This window comes from Onychostruthus taczanowskii, unplaced genomic scaffold (genome assembly GCF_017590055.1).
Source record: "Onychostruthus taczanowskii isolate IOZ18803 unplaced genomic scaffold, ASM1759005v1 scaffold63, whole genome shotgun sequence".
Lineage (NCBI taxonomy): Eukaryota > Metazoa > Chordata > Aves > Passeriformes > Passeridae > Onychostruthus > Onychostruthus taczanowskii.
This window is the reverse complement of record NW_024504012.1, coordinates 1,939,829-1,964,632: the sequence shown is the minus strand read 5'-3', so window position 1 is coordinate 1,964,632 and position 24,804 is coordinate 1,939,829. Positions and strand designations below refer to the sequence as shown.

At 41.0% G+C, this 24,804-nt stretch overlaps 1 protein-coding gene across 10 annotated transcripts in view; it reads right to left on the bottom strand.

Annotated features, from left to right (window-relative positions):
* Window positions 1–24,804, bottom strand: part of CEP350 (centrosomal protein 350) — a 69,296-nt gene that overhangs the window by 31,971 nt on the left and 12,521 nt on the right. For 3 of the 10 annotated variants that reach the window (XM_041419986.1, XM_041419994.1, XM_041419987.1), the window contains exons 4-24: window positions 24,308–24,422; window positions 23,560–23,692; window positions 21,954–22,540; window positions 21,334–21,444; window positions 18,820–18,933; window positions 15,409–15,552; window positions 13,941–14,596; window positions 13,472–13,593; window positions 11,170–12,221; window positions 10,417–10,570; window positions 9,089–9,267; window positions 7,999–8,188; window positions 6,445–6,665; window positions 6,169–6,332; window positions 5,028–5,138; window positions 4,657–4,788; window positions 3,038–3,216; window positions 2,539–2,658; window positions 1,928–2,094; window positions 1,254–1,450; window positions 555–739 (exon numbers count right to left, since the gene is read on the bottom strand). In XM_041419986.1, coding sequence (XP_041275920.1) covers window positions 555–739; window positions 1,254–1,450; window positions 1,928–2,094; window positions 2,539–2,658; window positions 3,038–3,216; window positions 4,657–4,788; window positions 5,028–5,138; window positions 6,169–6,332; window positions 6,445–6,665; window positions 7,999–8,188; window positions 9,089–9,267; window positions 10,417–10,570; window positions 11,170–12,221; window positions 13,472–13,593; window positions 13,941–14,596; window positions 15,409–15,552; window positions 18,820–18,933; window positions 21,334–21,444; window positions 21,954–22,540; window positions 23,560–23,692; window positions 24,308–24,422 — 5,033 coding nt within the window. The remainder of the gene's footprint in view (window positions 1–554; window positions 740–1,253; window positions 1,451–1,927; window positions 2,095–2,538; window positions 2,659–3,037; window positions 3,217–4,656; window positions 4,789–5,027; window positions 5,139–6,168; window positions 6,333–6,444; window positions 6,666–7,998; window positions 8,189–9,088; window positions 9,268–10,416; window positions 10,571–11,169; window positions 12,222–13,471; window positions 13,594–13,940; window positions 14,597–15,408; window positions 15,553–18,819; window positions 18,934–21,333; window positions 21,445–21,953; window positions 22,541–23,559; window positions 23,693–24,307; window positions 24,423–24,804) is intronic. The other 7 variants (XM_041419991.1, XM_041419995.1, XM_041419990.1 and 4 more) reach the window with 6 other exon arrangements.

The window sequence follows — 24,804 nt, the reverse complement described above, 5'->3', positions numbered from 1 at the left end:
AATAACAAAAAATTGTAAGAAAATGTCTGTTGAACAATGGTACTGATTAAATCTGGCCACTGCTGTTTACTAGTATCAAGTGGGTACTTCTAGTGGATTTCAGGACAAAGCATATCTTAGATTGGAAACAAATCACTAAGCACAACATGTATCAAGATTCACAAAATGTGGCCTGAGTCAACTCAAATGATTTCAGATACACATCAGGCAAAGAAAGGTCAAACTATTTGACAGTTCTATATCTTCCTGAATTAAGATGTGTACAGGAATGGTTGGCAACTACCTTCTCCAACTGACAACAAACACCTGCTCTTCCAGAATTTCACTCTTTCAGTGAAATTCTCTATCAAGCCCCATTCAATGTAAATATCAAAGCATGTTTATAAACTGGGTCCTGTTCTTCTCAAGTCCCAGTAACAACTGTACAGAATACTGATGCCAGAAGATTAGTTCAACCATTAATACTTAATAAGGGAGCGGTAAGGTGGAAACAAAACCTTGAAAAGTAGAAGGAAAGGTCAGTCAGCAGTTATGCATATTCAGAGCTGCCTTACTTTTTCTGGTGTTCCAGCCATGCCAGCTCAGCCTTGGTCTTCTCTTTGAGAGCCTTCTCCCGGAGCCGGAGGAGTGAGGACTGGTGAGCTGCTCGCATTTCCTCCTCCTTCATGTACTGTCTTACCATCTCCATGGTAAACTTGGAGAAACTGTCTTGCCCCCCTGAGAACGGCATGCTTAGCTCCTAGAAGACAAAGTTGGCACAAAACCCAAGAAATGCTATGGTTTTTTTTCAATTACAAAGTGCATGTCTGTGTGTGTATATACACAGATACACAAAAACAGATGCAGGAAGGGAAGCTGTTTTTTCTCTGAGCTCTGTGCAGACCAGCTATTTTTGCCCTGTGTGACAGTTTTGGGAGGTCCCCACTTTGGCCAGAGAGATGAAGCAACCTCTTGTATTTCCTAGCTCTGTGTTAGTATAGTTGGAGGACTTAATCCACTTTCAGAACCTACCTCAAAAAGTCACTCCTCCTAAGCCACAAGGTAAAGGCCTGGATGGATTGTTTCATAAGTCATCACACTTGAACAACAGTGACATACAGCATGATTCACACATCCCTGTTTTGAGATGCTCAGAGAACCACGGGGAGGAAAAGAATCCTCAACCCTGCAAGCTCAGCTCACTTGAAGCTTATCAGCTTAACCATGTCAGCTCAGTTAATTTAATTTAACTTAAATATGATTGCCTCATCTACCTTGATAGATGACAGAGCTGTTTTGTCTGGGGACACCTCCTCATCAGAATCATCACGACTGCCCCGCTTCTTCTCCAGATTATTTCTGCGATGACTCTCAGAGGGCAGCAAAGACCGAAAAGATTTTTCTTCAATCTCATCCTCTGTCATGGACTCATCAAATTTCAGGGAATACTCTGTTGCAACGGAAGCAGAATCTGAGGGAGAAATCAGGGAAGCTGCTTTCCACTCAGTCTTGCACCATGAATGCAATTTTAGCCTGTCTCATCTCACTAATTTTAGGGGGGTCAGAAAGACAGGGAGGTAACTAATGTTGAAAAATGGGTGTTTAGCAAACAGTGATTTTGAGTTAGAAAACATCTATTATCCAGCTTTGAGAGACCTAACAGATTTGTGTATACAGGTATAAACATCTGGAGTCGCTGAAATATTTGCTGTGCCTATAGGTTCAGCACATGAGCATGTGGCTAAGCTAACAAAGCAGAGTATCAAAGGCTCCCATCTCACTGTGCCATTCTGTGTTACCTCTTAAGAGACTACAATTCACTTGGGACTCAGCTTTCTTCACACAATTTCCCTCATTTATTTCAGAAATTCATTCTGAAACAGCACCACCCTCCCTCCCTCCCCCCTCCCCACCTTCAGACCCATCACACACCAGCAGCAGAGCCAACCTTTTTCATCTGGCAGGGACAAAACACTGTCACTGGGCAAGGAATCATCTGCAGCAGTCTGAGCCTGCTCTTCAATACTGCTGGCTGTCTTCTCATGACGGGAAAGTTTTTTCTCATTCTCCTTAGAGGATGGAACTGAAGGGCTCTCCTGGCGGCTGCTGGTACTACTGTGTTATCCAGAGATTATGTTTTTAAAAATACTTTGCATATTTCAAAATACTTATGTTACATTACTACTGTACACACCATGATTAACATCACAACAATAAACAACATGCAGAGGGTTTGGTTTCGGTTTCAAAATGCAGTTTGGCTACTTTAAAATTCCAAGTTTCATCAAACTACTGATTGTTGGTTTTATTCCAATTTAAAATCCATGTGGTCTGAAGGTATGCACATCCTTTACCTGGCAGTAGTAGTGATGATAAACAAAAGCAAACAAATTTTCTTTCAGATTTTAGAAGAATGACTAAGTTAGAAATTCTGTTTTAGAAGTTAGGAGAACTACAGAGGACAACATTTTTCCAGTTCAAGATCAGAGAAGGGCTGTGAGAAATTTCACGGGATCTAACTAGATCAGGTAAGTGAACAGGACACAAAAAGCTTCTTACCTCTGATCATGAACCTTTGACCTCGAGGACTCAGAGTAACTATCAAACATTGGTGAGTACATCTGTTTTGAGTCACCTGTCTCCTCTTTACCTTGTGGTATGGCACCAGACTCACATTTCCTGGAAATGAGAAGCATTTAGGGTAAATTTGCATTGTCTTAAACACAGGAGTAATACAATTTTCATGAGCTTTCATCACTTTACTAGAAGTAGTAACAGCTAAAATTTCTGCTGAAAGATTTTCTAAAGCTTAAACTAGGTTAAATCATCCCACAAAACATTTAGATTATCTTTTTCTACTCTTATTATGTAGAGTTTCACAGAACCAGTTAATGTCACCTTTGGTGTGTGTACACTATTAAGGGCATAAAGACGGAATCCAAGTTCATCTTTAATGCTCACTCATTATGACATCTTAACATTTGCTGCAAGAATAGGTAAAGCAAAACCTAACAAACCTTACTTCCCCACTCCCAAGATGTGAAACATCGAGCCAAACCTGTTTGTATCAGCTCGGGTCCTCAGCTGCTTCATGAACTCTGAATGGTGCTGCCGCTGGTGGTCGAGCAAGGCGGAGCCTGGAGCAGCCGGGGCACTGACAGTGTCCCGTGCTAACTCTGTCATCTGAGTACAGCAAAAACATGGCAACACAGTGAGCTTATCAGCATCAAAATGCTTCTGGAAGAGAGAATAATCATTCTGGCAGGCAATTTAGTGATCTATAACAGCTGTGTAAGATGTGGGGTTACAATGGTTTGTAACAATACATGTCACTTCTGGTGGTAAAGGTGCATATGGCTCTGTGAATACACGTTCCTCCATACTTCATTCCTTTACACATAATAAATTACACTGTACATTCAAAAATATTCCCAGCACATTGGTGACAGATGTTTCCACTGCTGCATTCCAATTAAAACAAATGGCTGTTCAACTGAGTACCTGGAGTCACTTGTGAACAGAGATGGAAAGGCTACTCTGCTGATCCAGCATCAGTGACCAGGTCATCCCCATCAGCCTCTCCACCAGCACCTCTTATGCTCAGACTTCAAACTCCAATCAAAACCTGAAGAGGTTAAAACCCTACACCAAATAAAAGCTGTCTTCCCTGTTTCTTCTCCATTGTTTCTCAACTGATTTCCACCCACTTCAGCTCTGAAAACTACAAATGTTTCCTTGTTTTTATCCAAGACTTCACTATCTACTCTCAATGACCAATACGCTGCATCTATTTGAGGTGTCTGAGCTTTTGTGCTCCTTTAACCCAATTTTGTCTACTCAAAAATTATTTAAACTTCACATATTTGGCAGAGCCCAGAACAAGTACATCAGTATTATTCTACAATTCCATTACTCATCATAAAACCAGCCTTGGCGAGCACCAACATATGCACGAGCTGTGAAGAAACAGTTCTGCTCACACTCATCAGCCTGTTGCACTCCATCCCATAATACTGACCCACAGTCACAGTGGTTTCTAAACTGTGATGGACTAAGAGCATTTCTTGGTTACTGTGTTCCTTATCCATGTTTGAAGCAGCTGCTACATACTGGAAACAAGAAGTATAAAAACTGATAAACTGATATAAACCCCTGAAAACTAATAAATATTCTGTATAGCAGAAGAAAAACAAAGAGATTCAAAACAAGGAAACTTCAAACTCTGCACCAAGTCAAGAGTTTTGCTGAAGATTCTCCCTTCTCCTTTTTTTTTTTTAATTTTATTTGTTGTTGTTCTACCTTCAGCAGTAAGCAAAATTGCAATTCTCTGCTTTTCTAATTTAATTTGCACATGAAACAGAGACAGGATCAATTCTTGATGGAGACCAACTCTTACAAACTGAAGATGCTATATTCACTGTCATCAATCTGTCCTGGAAGAACAAACTTCTTAACAGTTCATTGACTGGAAGATCTTAAGAATATGGAACAGGGATTTAAGGCTGCTGATTGACTTCTAACTAACGATGCCAGAGCAGCTCCTTTGAAGTCCTATCATCTGTCATGTTATGAAAGTGAAGAAGTTGTACCAGGAATGACACCAAACAAAAAATAACTTAAAAGGCAAAAAAGTATTCACAGCAGTAAAATAGCTTTTTTCTCCCCCTGTGGCCTCACCTCACGGAGCTGGTGAGTTGCATCTGTAGAGAGCAGGGCAGGTTCTGCCTGTTTGGCTGCAGCCTTGCACGGGGGCTCCTGCCCAGCCTCCTGCCGTGACTGCACCAGCTGCTGCAGTGACTCTGCATGGACCTAGGCAGAAAACACAGTTCAGTTCTTCAAAATGGCCTGGCTATAGTAACTATAGATTTATTTCTCAAAATCTGGCAGAAAAAAGTTTGAAACAGGCCCTTGAGAGTTTCTTTTAGCTGTATTAAACCCTTTGGCACTTCCATAGGTTCACAGGTTCAAATTAAGAATACCTGTAGGCATGGATTTATTTACAACATTTTGCCTCTCACACACTCTGTATTTTTGAACGGCAGCCTTACCTGAGCTGCCTTCTGCCTTGCCTCTTCCAGTTGTCTCTGACATTCTAGAGCTTCTTGTTCAGCCTTGATTTTCCAAAGAGCCAAGTCCCGCTCATGGCGCTGCTGTTGTGCCTACAGATCAGGAAAACAAGTTTTAACCATGCAAGTTAAACGTAAAGATGTGATTTGCTTCAGCCACTGGTTTCAACTACCTTCTTAAAGACCTGGATCTACTCTGCTGGGGGTGTCTCTTCTGCTGAAACAGAGTTTTTAACCCACTGACCCTCTTTCTTTCTGAGGTAATGCACATTCCCCATACTCTTCTACCACAGTGCAGGAGTTTAGGTGATCAATTAATTCAACAAACTAGAATAAACAATCTTGTCAACATAAGGAAACTTCAGCTAAAAATATTGTATTTGTGGAATAAAACAAAATCATCCAGCCCAAACAACTACACTGCATGGCACTGGAACTCAACATCAATAAAAGGAAACAATCGTGCTTTTATCTGAGGAACACAACCAAAACAAGGAATACAACCAAAACAGTGATTCCAGCTAAGAGTATCTTAGCAACACATATTCCAGAGTAGCTACTTGTAGCCATGATATTATAAAAAATCCTTTGCTGGGATTTTTCCTCTCCTGAGAAGCTGAGCAGACTCAGGAGAGAAATGTAAACAATTACTATCTGCTGCTGTGGAATGCAACAGGTGCATCCGTGATTGGTCCATGTGGATTGTTTTCCATTGATGACCAATCATAGCCACCTGTGCCAAGGCTGTGAGCAGTCACAGGATTTTGTTATTCTGTTCTGTTCTTGTTGTAGCCTTCTGATCTCTCTGTTCTTTTAGTATAGTCTTAATGTAGTATTTTAATATAATATTTAACATAATAAATCAGCGTTCTGAAATGGAGTCAAGCCTCATGTCTCACAACACGGAGAGTCAGCAACAGCTACTTCCTTGGTGTCGCCTTAAAATAAGAAAGATAACAGACATTCATCCTAAAAAATGGCCATTATCAGAGATGCCCCATCATGCCATTACGATTTTTCTGCACTGCTAACAAAACCTTAACTTGCCCTAACTTGATTAATTTTTTTGCAAACAAACAACAGAAGAAAAAAAGAGAAAGGTTAAGACGTATTTCCCCATTACCTTGAGAATCTGAGCCAAAGAAACACTCTCCTGCTGGGCGAGGGAAATGCCTCGTACCCGCTCCAGATCCGAGAGCTGCCGCACGGACTCCTCGAGAGCGCTCAGGTAGCTCAGCTCCGCTGACAGACGGTGCTGCAGCCCCGCGGGGGAGAAGCGCATGCACCCTGCAGGGCAACAAACACTGCTCACCCTCACGCCCTCAGCGTCCCACACCAAAAACTCAAGGAGAAATGCCGTAGCTGCTCTGGCAGCAGCATGGTTTTTACAAATACTCACCGCTCGTTGAGGCTGCTCCTGCTGCAGGCCTGCCGGTTCCCAGGCCCGCGTCAGGGAAGGCCACGTTTGGCTTCAGCCCTGGGGCTGCACCTCCAGAAAAGCCAGCAGGTGACTTGACTCTTTCTGCTGTATTGCCTGCAGAATCCAACTGCAACATTTTCTGGGAGCCAGAAGACGGGGAAGAAGTTGGTGTCTTCTGGGGTCTCCCTTTGTCTGAGAAACTTACAGAAACAAAAACCAAAAGAAGTCAATAATTCTCCTAGTCCAGCCATTTGACAAAATAAAGGAAGAGCCTTGTTCTTCCATTCCTACACACAAACAGATCCATGCAAAGGGCACAGTCTGTTCAGCTTGCACAGGCCCAGTCTACCTTCAGGAAATGGCCTCACAAGATGGGTTTTGTCCCTAAATCCCAATTCAGAGTTAAATTTCTAGAGCACCCTATTTTTCCCCAATTATTAAGCGTAGTTAGCACATACACAAACAAAAACATTAATTAAAAAAAAAATTAACAGAGTATCTTCATGTTCTACATGACCAGACAAGCAGTTTCAGTGCCTCCTGTTAGGAGCCTGGCATGAGAAAGTCAGGATGCAATCATCTGCACCTGTATTTTAAAAAGTGAACAGTTTACTATCAGCACATGGATGCAACTGATTGTGACAAGACACTGTCTTGAGTCTTGAGCTCTCTCCTAAAATGCAATGGAGACCAAAACTTGACTTGAACAATTGTTAAGATACTATGGTAACACTTTTTGAGAAAAGACATTCCTTTTTAAAACAAAGAAAATTATAGAGATGCTTCTTAAATTTACTATTTCAATTTTATTAGGTTGAAGAGGATTAACAGTGGCTGTTTAAATCCTTTGGGAAGACATTCTGTTTTACTTGGCACATCTTAGAAGGTCAAAGGACCTTTCAAACCCAATCCTGGATGTCAGCAACAGTCACCAATAGAAGCCAATACCTCAGAACTGCTCTAAACCAAGGCAGAATGAGAGATCACTCAAATTGTTTGATGCTTTTTAGAAAAAAGTGCAGTGAAAACCAAGTGTTTCAGAACCACCTTCATTGGACAATTAGCAGAAAAACTGCATTTTTAGCTAGACAAAAAGAGGTTGCAACAGAAAGCATGTGTTTCTTTCTTTTTTTTAATACACTCTTCCAGGAATGGCTTCATCACTCAAAAGGCATCACCTCAGAGAGCTGGATAGGCTTTGTGAGTATTGGCTGAACACAAGTACAGCCAAAATTGTCTGTGTATCTACTGAAAAAAGAAAGGTGACTGCACAGGTTGAATAAACCTTGACACATTCCTAAATGACCTTTTCTAGATGAGGGAAACAAAAACTATACTTCAGTGCTTAAGGTACCGAACATGACAGGACACCTGGTTTCATATTTAAAGTACAGGGAAGAAATCTTTTCTGCATGCACATCCTACTAACATTTGGCCAGTTCTGTTACTTCCCTTTTGCATATCCAAAGACACAGCCAGTAACATTACCAAGCATCATTATATTTGCATAAAGTCTCATAACATTCCTGTTACCTCATCAGGGAGTGTCCAGACAAGTTTTCCAGAGTGCTGTCTGTATCTGGGTTCTGCTCATGCTCTTTATTAGAAATTCTGCTACTCAATAAGGATTTCTTAGCCTGCTGGGATCCCCTCTCTAATTCAGACAGTATTTTATCTTCTTCCACAGAAAAGTGGTGAGAGCTTCCATTGAAAGCATCCAACCCTAAGAAGCAACAACAGTGTCAAAAGTTTATTTGGTTCTACATGTGAATACCTCAGCATCACAAGCCCCAAAACAATGAAATGAGAAGTTTTTCCCTGATAAAAGCAGCCTCTGAGTTAGAAGTCTATAGATCCAACAAGTAAGAAATGTAGAACTGGCAATGAAGCTCTTCTATATATTGTGTTCACTGCCAAAACTGTCACTCAGCTTTCATTTCAGCACACCATCAGTTTAAATAAGGAAAACACATATTTGATTCTTTGCTACTAATAATCAGAACACAGCTAGCTTTTTGGGGGAAAGGTAAAGAACTTTAAAAAAACAGCAAGAGAGATAATTTAGAATACCTAATCCTGTTTTTCTCATGTTTCTATTGGCTTAAAACCTAGCTTTTTTTTATCCACTGCTTATATACTATGGGTGCACCAAGCCTCAAGTTTCTTCATGCTTTTGTTATGTACCTTTATGGGCTCAAAACCAATGTATTTATTAATTTGTGCCCTGGTGAAAACTAACTGTGATCTAAAGACAAGGCATTCAGGTAAAATTGTTGTCACCTTCACAAACATAACCCTAACTCAGAAGCCTATTGGCATTTTCCCAGTATAGAATCTAAGGTTAGTTCCCACACAACAATAATTTAACTTATTTATCAGAAGGCTGGTTTAGCAAACTTTTCAATGCTGTTAACAACCTCTTGCTTATTCAACTTTAAATGACTGTATTTTAAGGTTAGAGAATAACCAAAGTCGAAAAGAATCTAAGAAGGAATCACTGGAGGAATAAATCAATCATTCTATCAGTATTAGATTACAGTTTCCAGGTATGTAGTACTGCAATTTTCCTAACAAGAAAAGCCTTAATACAAAAGGATCCTCCACAGCCAAGTATTGCACTTACTTTCCTTTTTGCCCCTCTTTTTGGAGGAAGCAGATGAGCGGGAAGATGCTGCAGAGCGGGGTGCAGACGAGTGCTGAGAACCGAGATCCACAGAGCGAGGCTCAAGGGGAGACTTCCTACTGGGAATTTCTTCCTGAATGCTTGAATTACTGCTGCCACCAACGCTAGAAAGGAGCACACTGGTGGTGATTAAGGACCTCCAGCTCCCATGTTACACACCACACTTTGAATTTGAGACAGATGACTAAACTGCACTACTCAGCTCATCTAGAAAAGCATTGGTTTTGAGATTAAAAACTATGACAGCTAAGGCATTGGCAAGTTTGATATGATATTGAACACACTGGAACATGCTTCCAATAATATGGAACACTGAAAGATGGATAGCAACTGTCCTCTCCAATTTTAACTCTTAAGAGCTATTTGACTGCAAATCTGAACAACGTAAGAATGACTCAAAATGTGACTGCCTTTCAGATAATCTCTGGGCATACAGATGTCAGCTGCCAGAAATAAGAGCAATTTTCAATAAAGGATTAAAAAAGACTTGCAAAAAAGAGATGCCAATGCATCATCATACACTAAATAATACCAGCAGAAGAAAGAAGTTTTAATCAGAAAGAATAATTTTCAGAGTGCAAAGTGCCATTTAACTTCTTTTATTCTGAAGTATCACTGGTACAAACACACTTGTGGCCTCCCCCAAGGTGCCCAAAAGATATAAATATAGCTCATTACAAAAAAGAGGGTCTTGGAAAATTCAGGAAGCCTTGTAGTAAACATGGAGAGTCTAGGATCTAGAGTCTTCAAATTTTAATCTGAACAAAAGCTTTTAAAAACTCTTACAGACAGTTTATGTATCCATTACTAAGTAAGCACTGACAAATGCTTCCTGAAAGCAATTACAGATTAACCACAAAGTTTTGAAGTACTGAAGGCATTTTCAGACTTAAAATAGCTTTTCTATTTTTCTGAATTACAAGACTACCCAACTGAGCATTACTGCAGCCACACATATCAGAGAACTAATTTTCAATAGACTAAAAAGGAAAAAAATCTTGTCTAAAGCTACCTGTCCAGGCTAAAGAACAGCAAAAATTAGACAGAGAACAAGAATACTGAACTCTGGAACAGGAACACTTGACTCCATCTGAACTATGTTGGCTGTTTTATTAACTGCAAGGTCCTAAGAAAGTACTTCATCATTTCAACTAGTATAGTACAGCACAGCAGAAAAGATATCCAGCATATTACGAACCAAATCTTGTATTAACTATTTTCTCTCGAATTCTGCACTTTTATTTTTCTAGGAAGTCTAACAGAGTTACCTGAGGTCACGTGAAATCTTCTTGTCTGTTAAAGTGCTGCTCCCCTGCGATGAGGCAAAGTCATCCTCGTAAGAAGCCACGCTCTCTGGAGGGCTCATGGCAGGGAGCAGAGGGCGCAGGGGGGCAGAGCCATCGGTCAGCCTTTCTTCAAACACTGAGGTGTGGAGAGAGAAGGGAGAGGACAAAAATTATAACAAACACATACATCAAATAGGTAATAGGAATTTAAATGCCCCCAACCATGAGTTACAGTGACTTCCTTTCAAACAAAAAAGCATCAGGAGAACAGCAGTGCCATGGCAGTTTTAACACAACATAACAAGCACAGTCCTTCTCTTTTTGTAAATTATTGAGTTCTTTACTTCATTAACATACTCCAACCAAAACATTCCTGAAGAGCACAGTGCTTTAGAGTCGAGTCATCTGTGGAAAATTTCATGCAATCATTTTAAAGAAAATAATATGAAGGTAAAAATAATTGAGAAAAAACACAAGATAGAAATCAACTTCTCAGAAAACATTCCTCCTCAGAATGAGGAGCTCCAGGGCAGAGACAAAGTACTAACAAAAAGAGGAATAAATTTGTACAAAAAGTGAAAATAAAAAAGCATCCTGCATGAGACAGTTGTAAATCATGTCTTACATAGATTCATATTTGAGAACTCTGAAAGCACAATCTGTGAAGTATGAAGAGCAAGGAGCAATGGGACTGCGAAAATTCACAAGAACTTCGAGAAATGTTTCCATTTTTACCTTTTCCATGAAGTTGGTAATTCTTTGCAAAGATGTTGATGACACTGTGGGGACTTCCCTTGGCCAGCTCCTCCCAGGGCCCCTTGCTGTGTGCGTCACTTGTCTGAGTGAAAAGTGGGGAGTACCTCTCAGCTGCTTTCTGAAACTCCTTTATGGGCTCAAAAGCATTTCTCTCCCGAATGCAAAAGTCCTTCTCTTTTAATGTCTCCAACATCTTCAGTGGCAGCTGCTTGTGCTGGTCTCCTTCCTCTTCTGAGAGGTTTTCATCACTCAGGAGAGGCCCTTCGCTGATGGAGTCAATGCTGGACTCGTGAGGAGTAACGGCTTTGCTCAGAGGATATGCCTGGTTCTCGCGCCCTGGGGAGTCCATCTGCCTCTTGGATAAATGTCCCAGGATCCCTTCATGCCTGTTGGCAGCAGGAGACCTCAATCCAAGGCTGATTACATCAGTAATTGGTCTGATGGTCTCAGGGAGTTTTTTAAACTCACTAAGGTTGCCTACCCCAGGAAGGCTGTCATCAAAGGCTGTATGAGACACACAGGCACCCAACATCCTTTGAATTCTGGCTGAAAAAGTATTTTCGTTTTCCTCCCTCACAGGAGGACTCACAGCCTTTGCCCACCGTCCCTCATCCTGGTTTTCTTGCACAAATTCTGAGTTCCACGTGGCTCCATAGTTGATACCAGCACCAGCCAACTTTTTGGCTTCAGTTTCAATCCTGCTAGAAAGGGAAGCAGCTGTAGCTTTCAAAGCTTCAAGGCGATCTAATTTGCTCTTATACTGGCTGGCAGAAGGTTTTACCAAGAGGTTTTCCTGTGCAGCAGATGAATTCAGGTACAACTGAGGCATCAGGGACCCCACGGGGGCAGAATGGCTCCTCCTGCCTGCCAACATCGCATCACACTCCTTTGACAGAAGGTCCATCTGCTCCAAACTCCAGTGCTGGGAACAAGGACCTCCACTTGAGCCCAAGAGAGCTTGTGGGTGGGGGAGCTGGACTCTTGGGCTCAACCTGTCTGGCTGTACCCATGGAGGCTCCATCAGGTCGCTCCTGAAATGAAAAGTCAACATTTAGTTGATGATTTACACAAGTATTGATGTCTCAGATTAAAGCATTATTGCCACAGATTTAATTTCAGGACAAAATACTTTTCGGTGGAATCAGAGGGGCAGGGAATGGGACAGTAAACACAATGTTATTTAGTAAAAAAACCAACAAACCAAACAACACAGCACCTCCCAAATCTGAAATGCCATTGATGGTGTGCTCTTTATTTCAGGGTTGTAACAAGCTGAGGTTTTTCACTGTCAGCAGTCTTGTCCAAAAACTTCCTGACTCCAAAAAGGAGAAATTTTTTTTCAGTATTACCTGCCCATGTCCAGAACACCCCAAAAGTTCCCCAAAAAAACTTATTCTCTGATGACTATGAGGGTCTGTGAATAGCTTATGCAGTCCTGTGAGTCTCACCTCTCCTCTACTATTAGCAATTACATCTTTTCTTTATGATGTTACAATAACAGCATTTACCATAGGGTTTAGGTTTTTGTTCTATACACAGTAGTACATGGCATTCCCAGTGAGCTTCCTTCAACTTTTCTAGAAGGGAGACAGGTCTCATTGCACTTACTAAGTCAGAGTACACATTCTGAAGCAAGTATACATTTAAGAAGCAGACATTCATTATGTAGTTTAAAATGAAGACAGTTGCACAATAGGATATTAAGGATATCCAAGAAACTTCAGGATTTTTAGTTCCTTACATCTAAGTGTTTGGTCAGGCATCTTGACTTGCACTAAGAAAACTTTGATAATACACTGAACAATTCAAAACTGGGAAAGCTGCTTGAAAAGAAAGAGGCAAAGGCTAGTTCCAAGCAGAAGCTGAGGTGTTTGGTACTTCATAGAGAGTAACTAATGCTGAATCCAAGACAATAGATCAAACAGCAACACAGTGCAAATCAAGTAAGAAAAATCAACAAATACATTCATGTGATTTTGCCCAATGGCAATGGCAGAGGAAATAAGAGTGTCCCAATATGAAATACACATCCCACTGACGTCAACAAAACATTATCAGCAACCACTATTCACTTCACTTGCACACTGGCAAATCAGCCATAGCCAAAATTTTCATATGGTTTCCTGCATCAGTTTCCTCTTTACTGTGAGGAAAATGCTGTAACTGATGTAAAGACAATCACTCTCACTGGAACAGGAACTCAAGAGCCAAGGCTATTTTCTCCTCTCAGAGATGAAAGCAGGAGCACTTTCCTCTCTCCCCCAAGGCCCCATCTGCTCACCTCAGAAGCGGCAGCTGTGGTTCTGAAAGGGACATGTCACTGCTAGAAGATGCACTCGGAGGACGCTCTTGAGCCTTGTTTTCTTTGTCAGATTCCCCAGATGGTTGATAACCAGGTCTGGGCTAGAGATGAAGACAACCAGAAAAATGCATTTTCTAAAGTATGTCAGAGTTTAGGAGCTCTTGCCTCATTACAATTGAAAAGCTAATATCCAGAATTCAGCTTCTCTTTAAAATAGAAAGATGATTTTCAGTCAACTTTCTAGCAGGCCTTGCTGGGCCAAAAAGCAGCCACTGGCAAAGAGGCTGCACATTGAAATCACTCTGTTTAAGCAAAGCTATACATTTTGATTTGCTCTTTTTTCTTAACTGATAACTATCAGAACAGCACAAGGCACAACCTCCCTAAACATACGAGCTCCTGTTCCTGCAAACAACTGCAAGACCTTAAGTTAGTGAATCAGCTGTACCTGTGTTTCCTGCACCGTAGGCAGCTGAGGTGGCTCTTCTAAAAGTGTTCGTTCCAGCAAGAATTTGGAATAGGTTTCCTGTAACCGTTTGGCTGCTGAAGGCTCAGGAGGAGGCACATTCTTCACTTTAGTAACAGCCTCCTTCTGCTTTCTGTAGAGCTCTTGGAGCCTTTTGTTCTTCTGCTCTGTTGCCTCCTTTTGTGCTTTCTTCTCTTCATTCTGCTTCTTCTTCCTCTCCTCCTGCTGCCTGATGATGTACTGCCGAACCTCATCACTGTCATAGTGGCGTTTCTTAGAGATCACCTGAGGCTCCTCACCGGCCGCTACCTTGTCCGGTTTCCTTTTGGTCGGGCTGTGGCTCCTCTGAGTTTGAGTAGGCAAAACACATTTCTGATTCTGTTTTTCCACATCTGTCTCTTGCTTTGTACTCATGGAATCCAACTGCAGGTCATCAAGAATTCCACGTATCTCCACGGGCAGGAAATCCTTGTTTACAGAGGCATGATCTTCTTGGTTATCACCTGGAAGAGCAGCTTCCAGTGTTCTCACATTGGTCTCAGACCGTACTTTACTTCTTGACCTTTCAGAACTTCTTGAAGAGCTTTTACGGGTAACATCCAATCTAGAATCAGAACCTGTCCTTCCAATGCAGCCTGCTAAAGAATGAGATGTCAAATGTCAGGTAACAATCAAATTTGGGAAACAGCTGCAAAAACAAGGATGAGGGAGGAGTGCAGATCTCACAGTAAACATGTCTTTGCTTCCTCTGGTGTCAACAGCCTGAATGTGGCAGCCCCTGCTCAGACTGAGCCCACACCCTTTCTATCTCACCAGCCTCACCACCTCACAGGCATAAGAAGCACAGCAGTTCCCAGCATGCCTTATTTGTCCTGCCTGAGATTCTGGATAAATTCTGAAAAAGGCTGGTGGAGGAATCAATAAATATTTATGATGCACATGGATGACATTAAACTGCATCTGGAAGAACCACATCTCCTGTTAAACTGGGATGCTCAATCACAGCTTATGGATTATGTACAGCACACCTGAAAAATTCATCTGGCCTGTGGACCACTGCTAGCCATTCCTTTCCCCACTGGCTTCAAGAGGCAAAGACAGATTGCAGGTGGTCCATTTTTTTGGTTGCAGCCTATATCTCATCTTTTCCAGATACCCCAAGCACCCTTGCAGCACATACTACCCCTCAAGTCCCATGTGCAGGGACCATGACACCAAAAAAAGTCCATATTGCACCCAAGAACAGAGGTTATGCACCCCAACCATGGCTGTGAGCAAAATTTCCCCCCACCTCCCTCAAATTCTAGGTTAAAAATAGGAGTAATTTTGATAAGAAACTTCTATCTCAGAACATTCTACCTCAGAATTAGATAGAATTCTAGTCTGCAGACATGCAGAGTTCTGTAATAAAGTAAAATGAAGTAAGTCCATTGATAAAAGAACTACCTACCAGACTTGGCAGCTCTCTCTCGGCCTGTTCTGTCACTGGATACAGCTCTCCTGTCCTGTTCTATTCTGGGAGCTGGACCCAGGATCTTTTTTACCAGCTTTTGTCCCTCCCGCCAGGAGGATGCACTTATCACATAGTTTCCACCTTCAAAATAAAGAATAAACAAAAGCCAAGCTCTAGAGGATTTGCCATGGGATCAGAAAGAAGTATCATTGCAGCCATTCATCATTTCTGCACCATTTAATTCTGCATTAGTGGTACAGCTGCAGTGACACAAACAGCCAGAACACTGATGTCCAGGGTAACACCCAAAACACACTGCAGCACATTAAAGCCCTACAAAAAGTGATTTAAAAAAGAAGAATGGGTTATGCAGGTCTAAAATATATATGTCCCTTACTAGGGACAGGGGTAATAGTTCTAGAGTTGCTCACCACGACTCAAAATGGAAAATAAGAAATAAAAACATAAAAGCAACTAAATTGTTGTAATAAGAGGAACAAAATAAAGGTGAGATATAAATATGCCTTAAGCTTCCTATCAAAATAATATTAGCTAATACTCTAGGAAAAAAACCTACTAAAAACTACTTGAAAGGCTTTTACAAATAGTTAATTGGTGAGATATGTCTTGTGAGGAGGTTAAAAAGTATCAAGCAGCAGACATTTTACACCAATGCTAACTCAGTGTCCCTTAGCTGGGACTTCTGTTCCAGCACCAAAAACAGTTAAGAATAAACCCTATTAGTGGAAACTTAATTCAAGGACAAAATACCTTACAGGTGACAGAAACCCAATCAAAATATTCTAGGATTATTTTATCATCTCACATATAATTAAATGATAACAACCGGTTATGGTGGCATCTTTACCTAATATTGGGTAGATTAAATGATAGGTTTATTCAACTTCCCTTTCAACACACTAACTTCCAATACTAATATTTTGTTTTTTAATAATAACCTTAAAAGTGCTTTGGAACTGCTCTGGAGACAGCATAAAAAAAGAAAATTTAGTTAGGTAATTCAGATAATTAATGATCTGTAAATTAATCAGACCTTTCAGGGGTATTTAATTGCCAGAAAAGCACCTAACTTGAATATGTAATTTGCAGTTGATTTTTAACAATTCCATTTCAGGCTCTATTTCCAAGTGCTCTGCCTAAAGAAACCGAGCCACTGCAGCATGAGATCACCACAGACAAACAAAAAAGACACTGTACTGAGCCCAAGAGCACTTTGAAGACAGGATACCAACAATGTCAAGTGAAATCCTGCACAGCAGAGTAACTGTTTTGGCAATCCCAGTCCTCAGTTTCCAACCCCCTTTCTTGTTGTTATTTTAACCTAGAAGTCTGCAGCCCACTACTCAACCCTTTGCGGGCAGAACTCCTTGTCTGCATTGTAAATTATCCAAGTATTTTATAAAAGAGCTGTCACTTGAAACACGCCACTACAAGCCTGTCTGAAACAGAGGCATCAGCCAAAGGGGCTCTCCTGCACAACTCACTGCTCTCACATCAGTTCTGTGTGTGTTTACAGAGCCAGTGTAGAGTGTCACCTTCCATCTCCAGTCAGCTGTCTAACTGAAACACGCCAACGGGGCAGAACACGAGCCATGGCTATTAATAGCCTTGGCCATGGCAAGCAGTTTCTTACTGCAATGACTGGAGGATGGACCAGCTTGGACATGACACTTAGAGCTGGTTCTTATCTTCCAGGGATTTCAGGCTATCATTTTCCACCCATTTAATCCATTACAACAGGGGGTGGCTTTGTATATAATGGAGGGGATGGAGCTTACAGCTGTTGACTCCCTTGAAGGCACAGAGGATTTCCTCACATGGGAAAGCAGAAGAGTGGGCACTGATCTCCTCTCCACGGAGGAGACAGGACAGTGTCCAGTGACAGGACCCAAGGAAATGGCATGAAGTTGTGTCAGGGCAGGGTTAGGTTGGATATTAGGAAAAGATTCTTCATTCAGAGGGTGTCTGGGCACTGAACAGGTTCCCCAGAGAACTGGTCACAGTCCCAGACTGATGGAGCTCAAGAAGGGTTTGAACAACACTCTCAGGCACAGGGTGAGATTGTTGGGGCTGTCCTGTGTTCCTCCCTCACTTGGAGCTGTCATAAATGTATAAGACAGCTGAGTGTGATTCCTTAACTAGGGATTGATCAGCACAGGAGGGAGCAAATCCATGCTTATCACTTCAAGTATTAGTATTCCTCACCACAAAATATTCATAAGCAGGATTTACAGCATGAAAAAGCACATATTCACTCTCTAAAATTCCTTTGTAGCAATTTTTAAAGCTGCTTTTTTTTCTTCAAAATGTTTACAGATTATGAGTCACCGCACATAAGGAAAGTAGAAAACCTTAAGAGGGGTTCAAAAGGTGCCTAAACTTGCATATATTTAAAGAAAATAAATTGCTCTGTGTGTGATTGCAGCCATAGCGCTTCACTTTGTATGAAAACTAAAACCAAATACGAAGCATATCTGGAAGTCTTCCTATTCTTTTGCTGCCAATATCAAAGATTCACACAACTGGAAAACTAAGAAGCGCCGTCAGAATTCCACACATGTTTAATTTTATTTTCTTCTCTAAGGCACTGCTCTAGAGAAACCTGCTTGCATCATCTTCTCTAAATAATTAAATTGTATTTAACAATCAGTGCAACTGTCAGACAACAGTGGGGAAAAGTTATCAGCTGGTAAAAGAAATAAACATTTATTTAAAAATACCAATATTTGGAAGACTACTCAGGGAATGTGTGTTTACATTCTTTCACCAACTGAAAAAGCCAGAACTGAAGGTGTAGAATAGCAACAACTTGAAACATGGAAGTACAACAACCAGAGAAGAAACAGGAGCATGCTGTTCTCTGCTTCCCCACTGAGAAACCATCCAAGAAAACACCTTTGACTGCAGCCCCTCCTCACCTGACAGGAAAGCAACTTGGCAAGTCCCACTGGCACTGATTTTAATATCATGTCACAGAATTGCTGACTGAGCCATGGGTCAGGCTTTAACAAGCTTCATCACAGGCCAAACAGAGACAGGATCCAGAGCAGAGCTACTGCTTGTTTTTGTCTACATTACCCTGACAGATACCTAAGGATACTTCTCCCCACAAGAAACCCACACTCTGCAGCAGTTTCCTCAAGGTGCACACAGCAAGTGGAAAGACAAAAAATTAAAATAAACCACAAAAAAAGTGCACAAAGCCACCAACCAACAACAAAACCATACACAACCCCCAATGCAGTACAGTGCACAAACTCACTACAACAGGACTGTTGCACATCTAAGAAGTCTTTTAAAGGAATACACTTTTGTTATTCTTTCTTGAGACAAAACTCATCTCTGAAGGACATGTAACAATCCTCCCTCTACAGCAGAAATAGTCACCTTGTTTGGACTCTGGACTTGACAATCGTGTCAGTTTTTGCACCTTCCGCACTGGTCTTGCAGCTTTCTTCTCTTTGTTTCGCTCACTAGATTTTCCTTTCACTGTGGAATCCTCTAAAAACAAACAAAAGCTGTTAAGTGATATCCCACAGGGGAGAACATAGAATAACAAGCTTGCTTCAGCATTTGAAAAACCAGAACTCAGAGAAACACAACAGAATTCACTGACTTTCCCACATTACACACTCAGATCAATGACTTCCAGTCCAGCACTTTAAAATCCTCACAGAATTTTGAATTGAGGTCTGTTTACCTATGCACTGGAAGGCAATGAAGCTACAGCAAGGCCATGACAGATATTTACAAAGTTAACTTTCAATTCTAAAAGAAATGCTGGCAGTTTAATATAAACAACTGTTGGTTCTCTTCTGCTACAGATAGTACATTTTACTGCTCTAATGTTCCACAAGGACATGTAGTTCCTGAACACAAGGGCTGCTGCTTCCACATTAATGCATGACAGCACATCCAGCACATCAGGAACGTTGTGGCCACTGTTACCACTGTTTTCTGGTTCCTCCTCATTAAAGAATGGGATCAGATAACCTAAAAAAACCAAGATGTAACCCCCTCTATGGACAGATCTGAAGCTTTATTTAGATGCCAATGCAAACATTTACAGCCCCTAATTTCATGTGAATCCACTCTCTGATGCATGTCCATAGGAAGCATCAGAGGAAGAACAGGAGGTTTTATTGCAAAGATGTAAGAATGGAATTTTTAGAGTTTTTCTCACCCTTAGCACCCTTTCCTTACAAACTTTCTAGCTGCCTTTAAGGCTGACAAGAGCAGGTAATTCAATCAATGCACTGAGTACCAGAAGCCACAGTGATTGCATTTGCAGAAAGTTAACATCCTACTCACTGTCCTTTCCTGACTCCAGGAAAGTACAGGCTGCTTCTCACTCTGCTCCTATTACAGCAATTTTGTTCTAGTGGCAAATCCTGAACATCTTTAAGACAAAATCACTGGAAACTTGGGGTCCATACAATATCCTTTAGCCTAACTGCTATACAAAGATGAAGACATCCCGTATGGTCTATGCTTGTACATAAAAATCTTTTTGTTGGAAAGAATAGTGCTGCTGTAGATATTAGAGATATAACAGATTATTTCAGCACTAGAGAGCAAAGAACAGTTCTGATATAACTGATTGTACACACCCAAAACACCACATGGTGTAAATTTAATACAGAAGTAACACATGGATAGATAATCTGACAACCTAAAAATACATTTACAGTACATATTATGTGCAGCACCAGTGTTTGTTTACTAGCAATCAGCTATTCAGCATAATCTTTTCAGCTCAGAAAGGAGACACGTTCCACAACAGCTGCTCTACACATGGCATCAGGACAGAAGTGTGGATCAACACACACACAGCTCCTTCCTTTTGTAGGCACTGGACACATAATCCAAATGCCTTTTAATTGGAGCTCTTCAACAAAGCTTTAAAAAATATTTGAATTTCTATAAAGAGCTTGTCATGCTTGCCAAAAGTAAAAAAAAAAAAAAAAAAAAAAGCTAGTGTAGATTAAAAGTCTGTGGAAATTTGGCACTAATTTCACAGACTGCTCTGAATAGCGTATTTGCAAACTAATTTTATTGAAAAAGAGCATCTTTTCTTTCTGAACAATTTTTTTATGAGTGATTCCATAAAGAGTCCTCAGTAACTTATTGAGTTGTACAAGGAAAAAAGACAAATTGGTTTATTACTACACAGGTACCTACAGATTTAAATCTCAATGCATTTTCCTTTAGTCTTAAATGTTTTGAGCAAAGTTATTGTCCATAAGTAAGCTCTTACTGCAAAACTGAAGGTTCTCTGGGGTTTTCATTTTCCATTTCCTTCCATTTTATTCACCTGATCTCTTCCCCCTCCCCCAGCTCAGTCAGTCAGAGGCAATTCAAGCTTACAGCACTTCACTGTAACCAGCCCAGCAAATTAAAAAAGCACACTTGGGCATCCTACTCCAGCTCACCCAGAGACAAGAGCTGCCAATGGTACTGCAGTTTTTCAGAGTGGAAGATGTATAAAGATTGTGTCTTGGAGCAGTACATTTGAAAACAGAAACTAGAAGTGGGTTTTGTCCTTTTAACCAGGAAATTGTACTCATTCATGCAAACGTACAAAAAAGCCACAAAATTAAACAACAGTTATTCTAATGGAGACTTTTCTTTTTTCCTGTTTCAAAGAAATGCCATTACTTGACATTCTTTTCAGTACTGTTTTATTATTAGAAGTATTTGAATGAGAGAACTGGGAGAAAGACTAATTTTGTTGTTGTTTTAGTGTTCAGTAAATTATTCCTCCCATGGAGAGAATTACAATATATTCAACAACCATTCCTTCAATTTTTTCTTCCCATGACTTTGTAGACTTGTACAAAATATATTTCTCTGCCTTTTAGAGAAAGTTTTGTGGCTTAATCAATTCCACTTGTGGCTCACCTTTTAACTGGAGTGCAATATCTCTGTAAAGCTCCCGACCAATACGAAACTCGTCTGCATGCCAGATCTTTCCATCTGGAGCGCGAATCCTTGTTTCAGCAGGATTGAAACCTGAAAGTAAACAATTCAAGAGTTTAAAATAACTTCATAAAATGTAAATACAGCTTTGTTAGAGTGGAAGGGATGGGAAACTGCCAAGTAAAAAACTAACTATGTGAATTTCTAATGCTAAATTAGAAGAAAGCAATACACCAGTCTGCCACTTGCTTGCAGCTGAAAATTAGCAGAAGGGGTGAGGAAAAGATTATTAAAAATGCTTTTTCCATCAATACAATGTTACTAAGCTCTGAGAGCATAAAAAAAATTACTGCAATCAACCCAAAGACCAGTGAGCTTCTTTTTATAGTAATTCTAAGAGACAGGAAAACTTCAAAGGAATTCGCACTTCAGTAATTTAGAAAGAATTTCTTTTTCCTTGTGATCTGTGATGAAACCATGCACTCCCATATTGCCCAAAGAGAGCTATGAGCCAGGTCTATGGTTTGAAATGTTGCTCGGTGGATTGAACTCTGCTCCCTCATCCCATACACCCAGCAGGGAGGGGATCTGCACCTCCATACCTCTGTATGATGGAGCAGCAGACACGGCTGTCACCTTCCTGACCTTGGGAGTCACCGTGTTCTCCATGTTAGTGACCACAACAGGTTGCTCAGCATACCCCACGTGCTGCCCTCTGCCACTGAGCTCCTCAGAATGCTCCCACTGCTTTCGGATCCTCTCCTTCAGCTTCTCCAACTTGGCATCGTGCTGCCGCTGCTTCAGGATTTCCAGCCTATGAGCACTGCAAATACTCGTGGCAGAAGGGGAAGACACTTTCAGTTCACTGTCCTGGGATGTGATACTCTGAGAAGCCCTAGAGCTACTTTCATCTCCCCTGGAGCCACTGTTTTTTTCTTCTTCCAGTCTTGAAAGTGCTGCAAGCCTAGGAAATGGCTCGTTACTCTGCAAGGCATTGATTGTTGGTCGGTCATTCAGGTACCTCACGATGGTCTCCTCTGCAGCAGAAGGGAAGGGGCTGTCAAAGGCTCTGCTGTGCCGATCCCGCTCGTCCCGCTCGTGCGCCAGGCAAGCTGGGAGTTCACTCTTCCCTTCTGCTTCACTCAGCTCCAAACTCGACAGCAGCTGCTTGGCCTCAAGCTGGCTAGAACTGTGGTAAGACAGAGAACTATATAAATCCCTGATGTAACAGAAGGGGGGAAAAAAAATCACCATCAGAAACACAAACGTAGGACCTTCAACCTCAGCAATCAGCACATCCATCAACTAAATGAATGACTTCCTCTACCCTGGCTCCACTTTAAAGGCAAGTTCTTTTAAAGCCTGACCACCTCACATTTAATAGTGCAAGTCTGATGAAACAGAAGGAGACTTCTGTTCAAAATTTCATTTGTTGCACTCTCGGTCTGAAAAGAACTATATAAAACATTGAAGACTAGAAGATCAGCAAGCAGTAACGTCACCCTTCAATTTAAAAGAGAAAAGCCTTAAATAACAAGTATCAAACTTAAGAGAAGCATAATTAGTACTCGAGCTATTCAATTAACAAAACTGACCCAAATCAGGGATCAATTGACCCCTGTCACATGCAACAAGGAGGACCACCTCAAAGCTGACTCAAGTAATGGAAAAAGAGATCAAAACTTCAATGTCAGGATATTAATCATGTTCTGTGGCCTGTTCTGTACCACTTTTGTCCCATGAAAAGCTGTTCTTGTATGAGTTTCTCACACCCACAGAAATGGAATGTAACTTTAGTACTACCTCTAGTACTACTAGTACTACTCTTGCTCCACACTATCTTGGTAACACATTTGGGAACATATGCTGAAGAACTAATGAAACAAAGCTGGAAAAGAGTAAGGAAACAGTCTTTTTGGCTCTTATTACTAAAACTAAATACCTATCAAACCCATCAGGTCACTAATGCCACAGTCACACCACTTGATGACCTGGCCCCATTTCAAAACAGTTGACTTAAAACTCATATTCACTGAATAAAAAATAAATTTGTAATATTTACTAGAAAGTCCAACAACACATGCTGTCATGTGGGTAGGTGATAGGAGGAAGCAAACCAATTTTTGAGGAGGTGTCAAAAACACCACTGTTAGCTTAAATCTAATCTTAGCATGTTTTTCTTCAATAGTCAGCTGTCCCAGCACTAACCTGTATGAAGCCAATGGCTCACGAAATTCCACACGACTGCATTTTTTTACGTTGCTTTCCAGAGTGGTTGCTCGAAGAGGGCTGCGTGAGGACTTCTCCTTGCTTGATTTATTTTGGCTGGAGGACCGGGAACCTGAAGCAGAAAACAAAGAATGCTCTATGTGTCCACCTCTCCAGAAAGAGAAAGCTCCTGGGGCTGAATCACTGACATAAGTCTTTCTTGGGTTTGAGCAGCTCTCTCTTTCAACAAGATGATCTCAACAACTAGGAGCAAGGCAGTAAGTCTTGAATCAATGACCATACTTAAAGAGAGATAATAATGCTTGAAGATTAATTAGAAGTAATTAAATCTGTGAAGTTAGCAGTGCTGCCACTAGAGGTCGATCTGTCTGTTCTTCAGTAGCACACTACCAGAATGCTCTTAGTATATAAAATGAGGGCTTATTTCCTATAAGCAAATGTTCTCCTTCAGTCAGACAACAGAAGCACCGGATTTATCAAACTTCCTGTCAGAGTGGGATAAGCACTGCGTGGGGCAAGTCCTGTCACCCCCTCTAACCAAGAGACTGGGATAGAACACTCTCCTTCCTAAGCTCAGGGAAGGAAACATCAGTTTCTTCTGGGCAATTAGAGTCTCAGGAATACAGACCACAGGCAGGAGACAAGCTGGGGGCAGGGAGAACCCAAGCTTTCCCAGAATGCAGTGGCTTTATGCTGCCTGACACGTTCTCTCCTCAATAATACATACCCTTCCTGCTGCTCTTCCTGCTGGCACTAGGAGAGGGCTTCTTGGCATCCATGACTGAATCGAACACAGCCGTGCTGCTGGGAGCTATTTCCAATTTGTTCTCTATATGACGTAGCTAGAATTGGAAGATAATGCAAATTAGAACATTGTTTTCTATTTTTAAGCTACATTTTCATTTCCCCCTGAACATGACGAATTTTTCCTTTTTCACAATGAGTCAAATTGCAGGCAAGAGCAACTTCACAAGGCTGACATTGCAAAACTGTATGGTCTTGTGGTCAGAAACTATTACTAAGTTTTGTTTAATAAGATTATCTAAATTAGGTTTTGTTGCATAGTTTTGTTCCATTAAATAGGCTGTTTTGAAAAAATTAATAGCATGCCATTCAAAGACTTAATGCTTGGCCTGAATTAAATATTAATTCCACTTGGAAAAAATTCTGTAATACTGCCTTATACTGGTTCATATAAATGAAGCATGATACAAATTCCACATG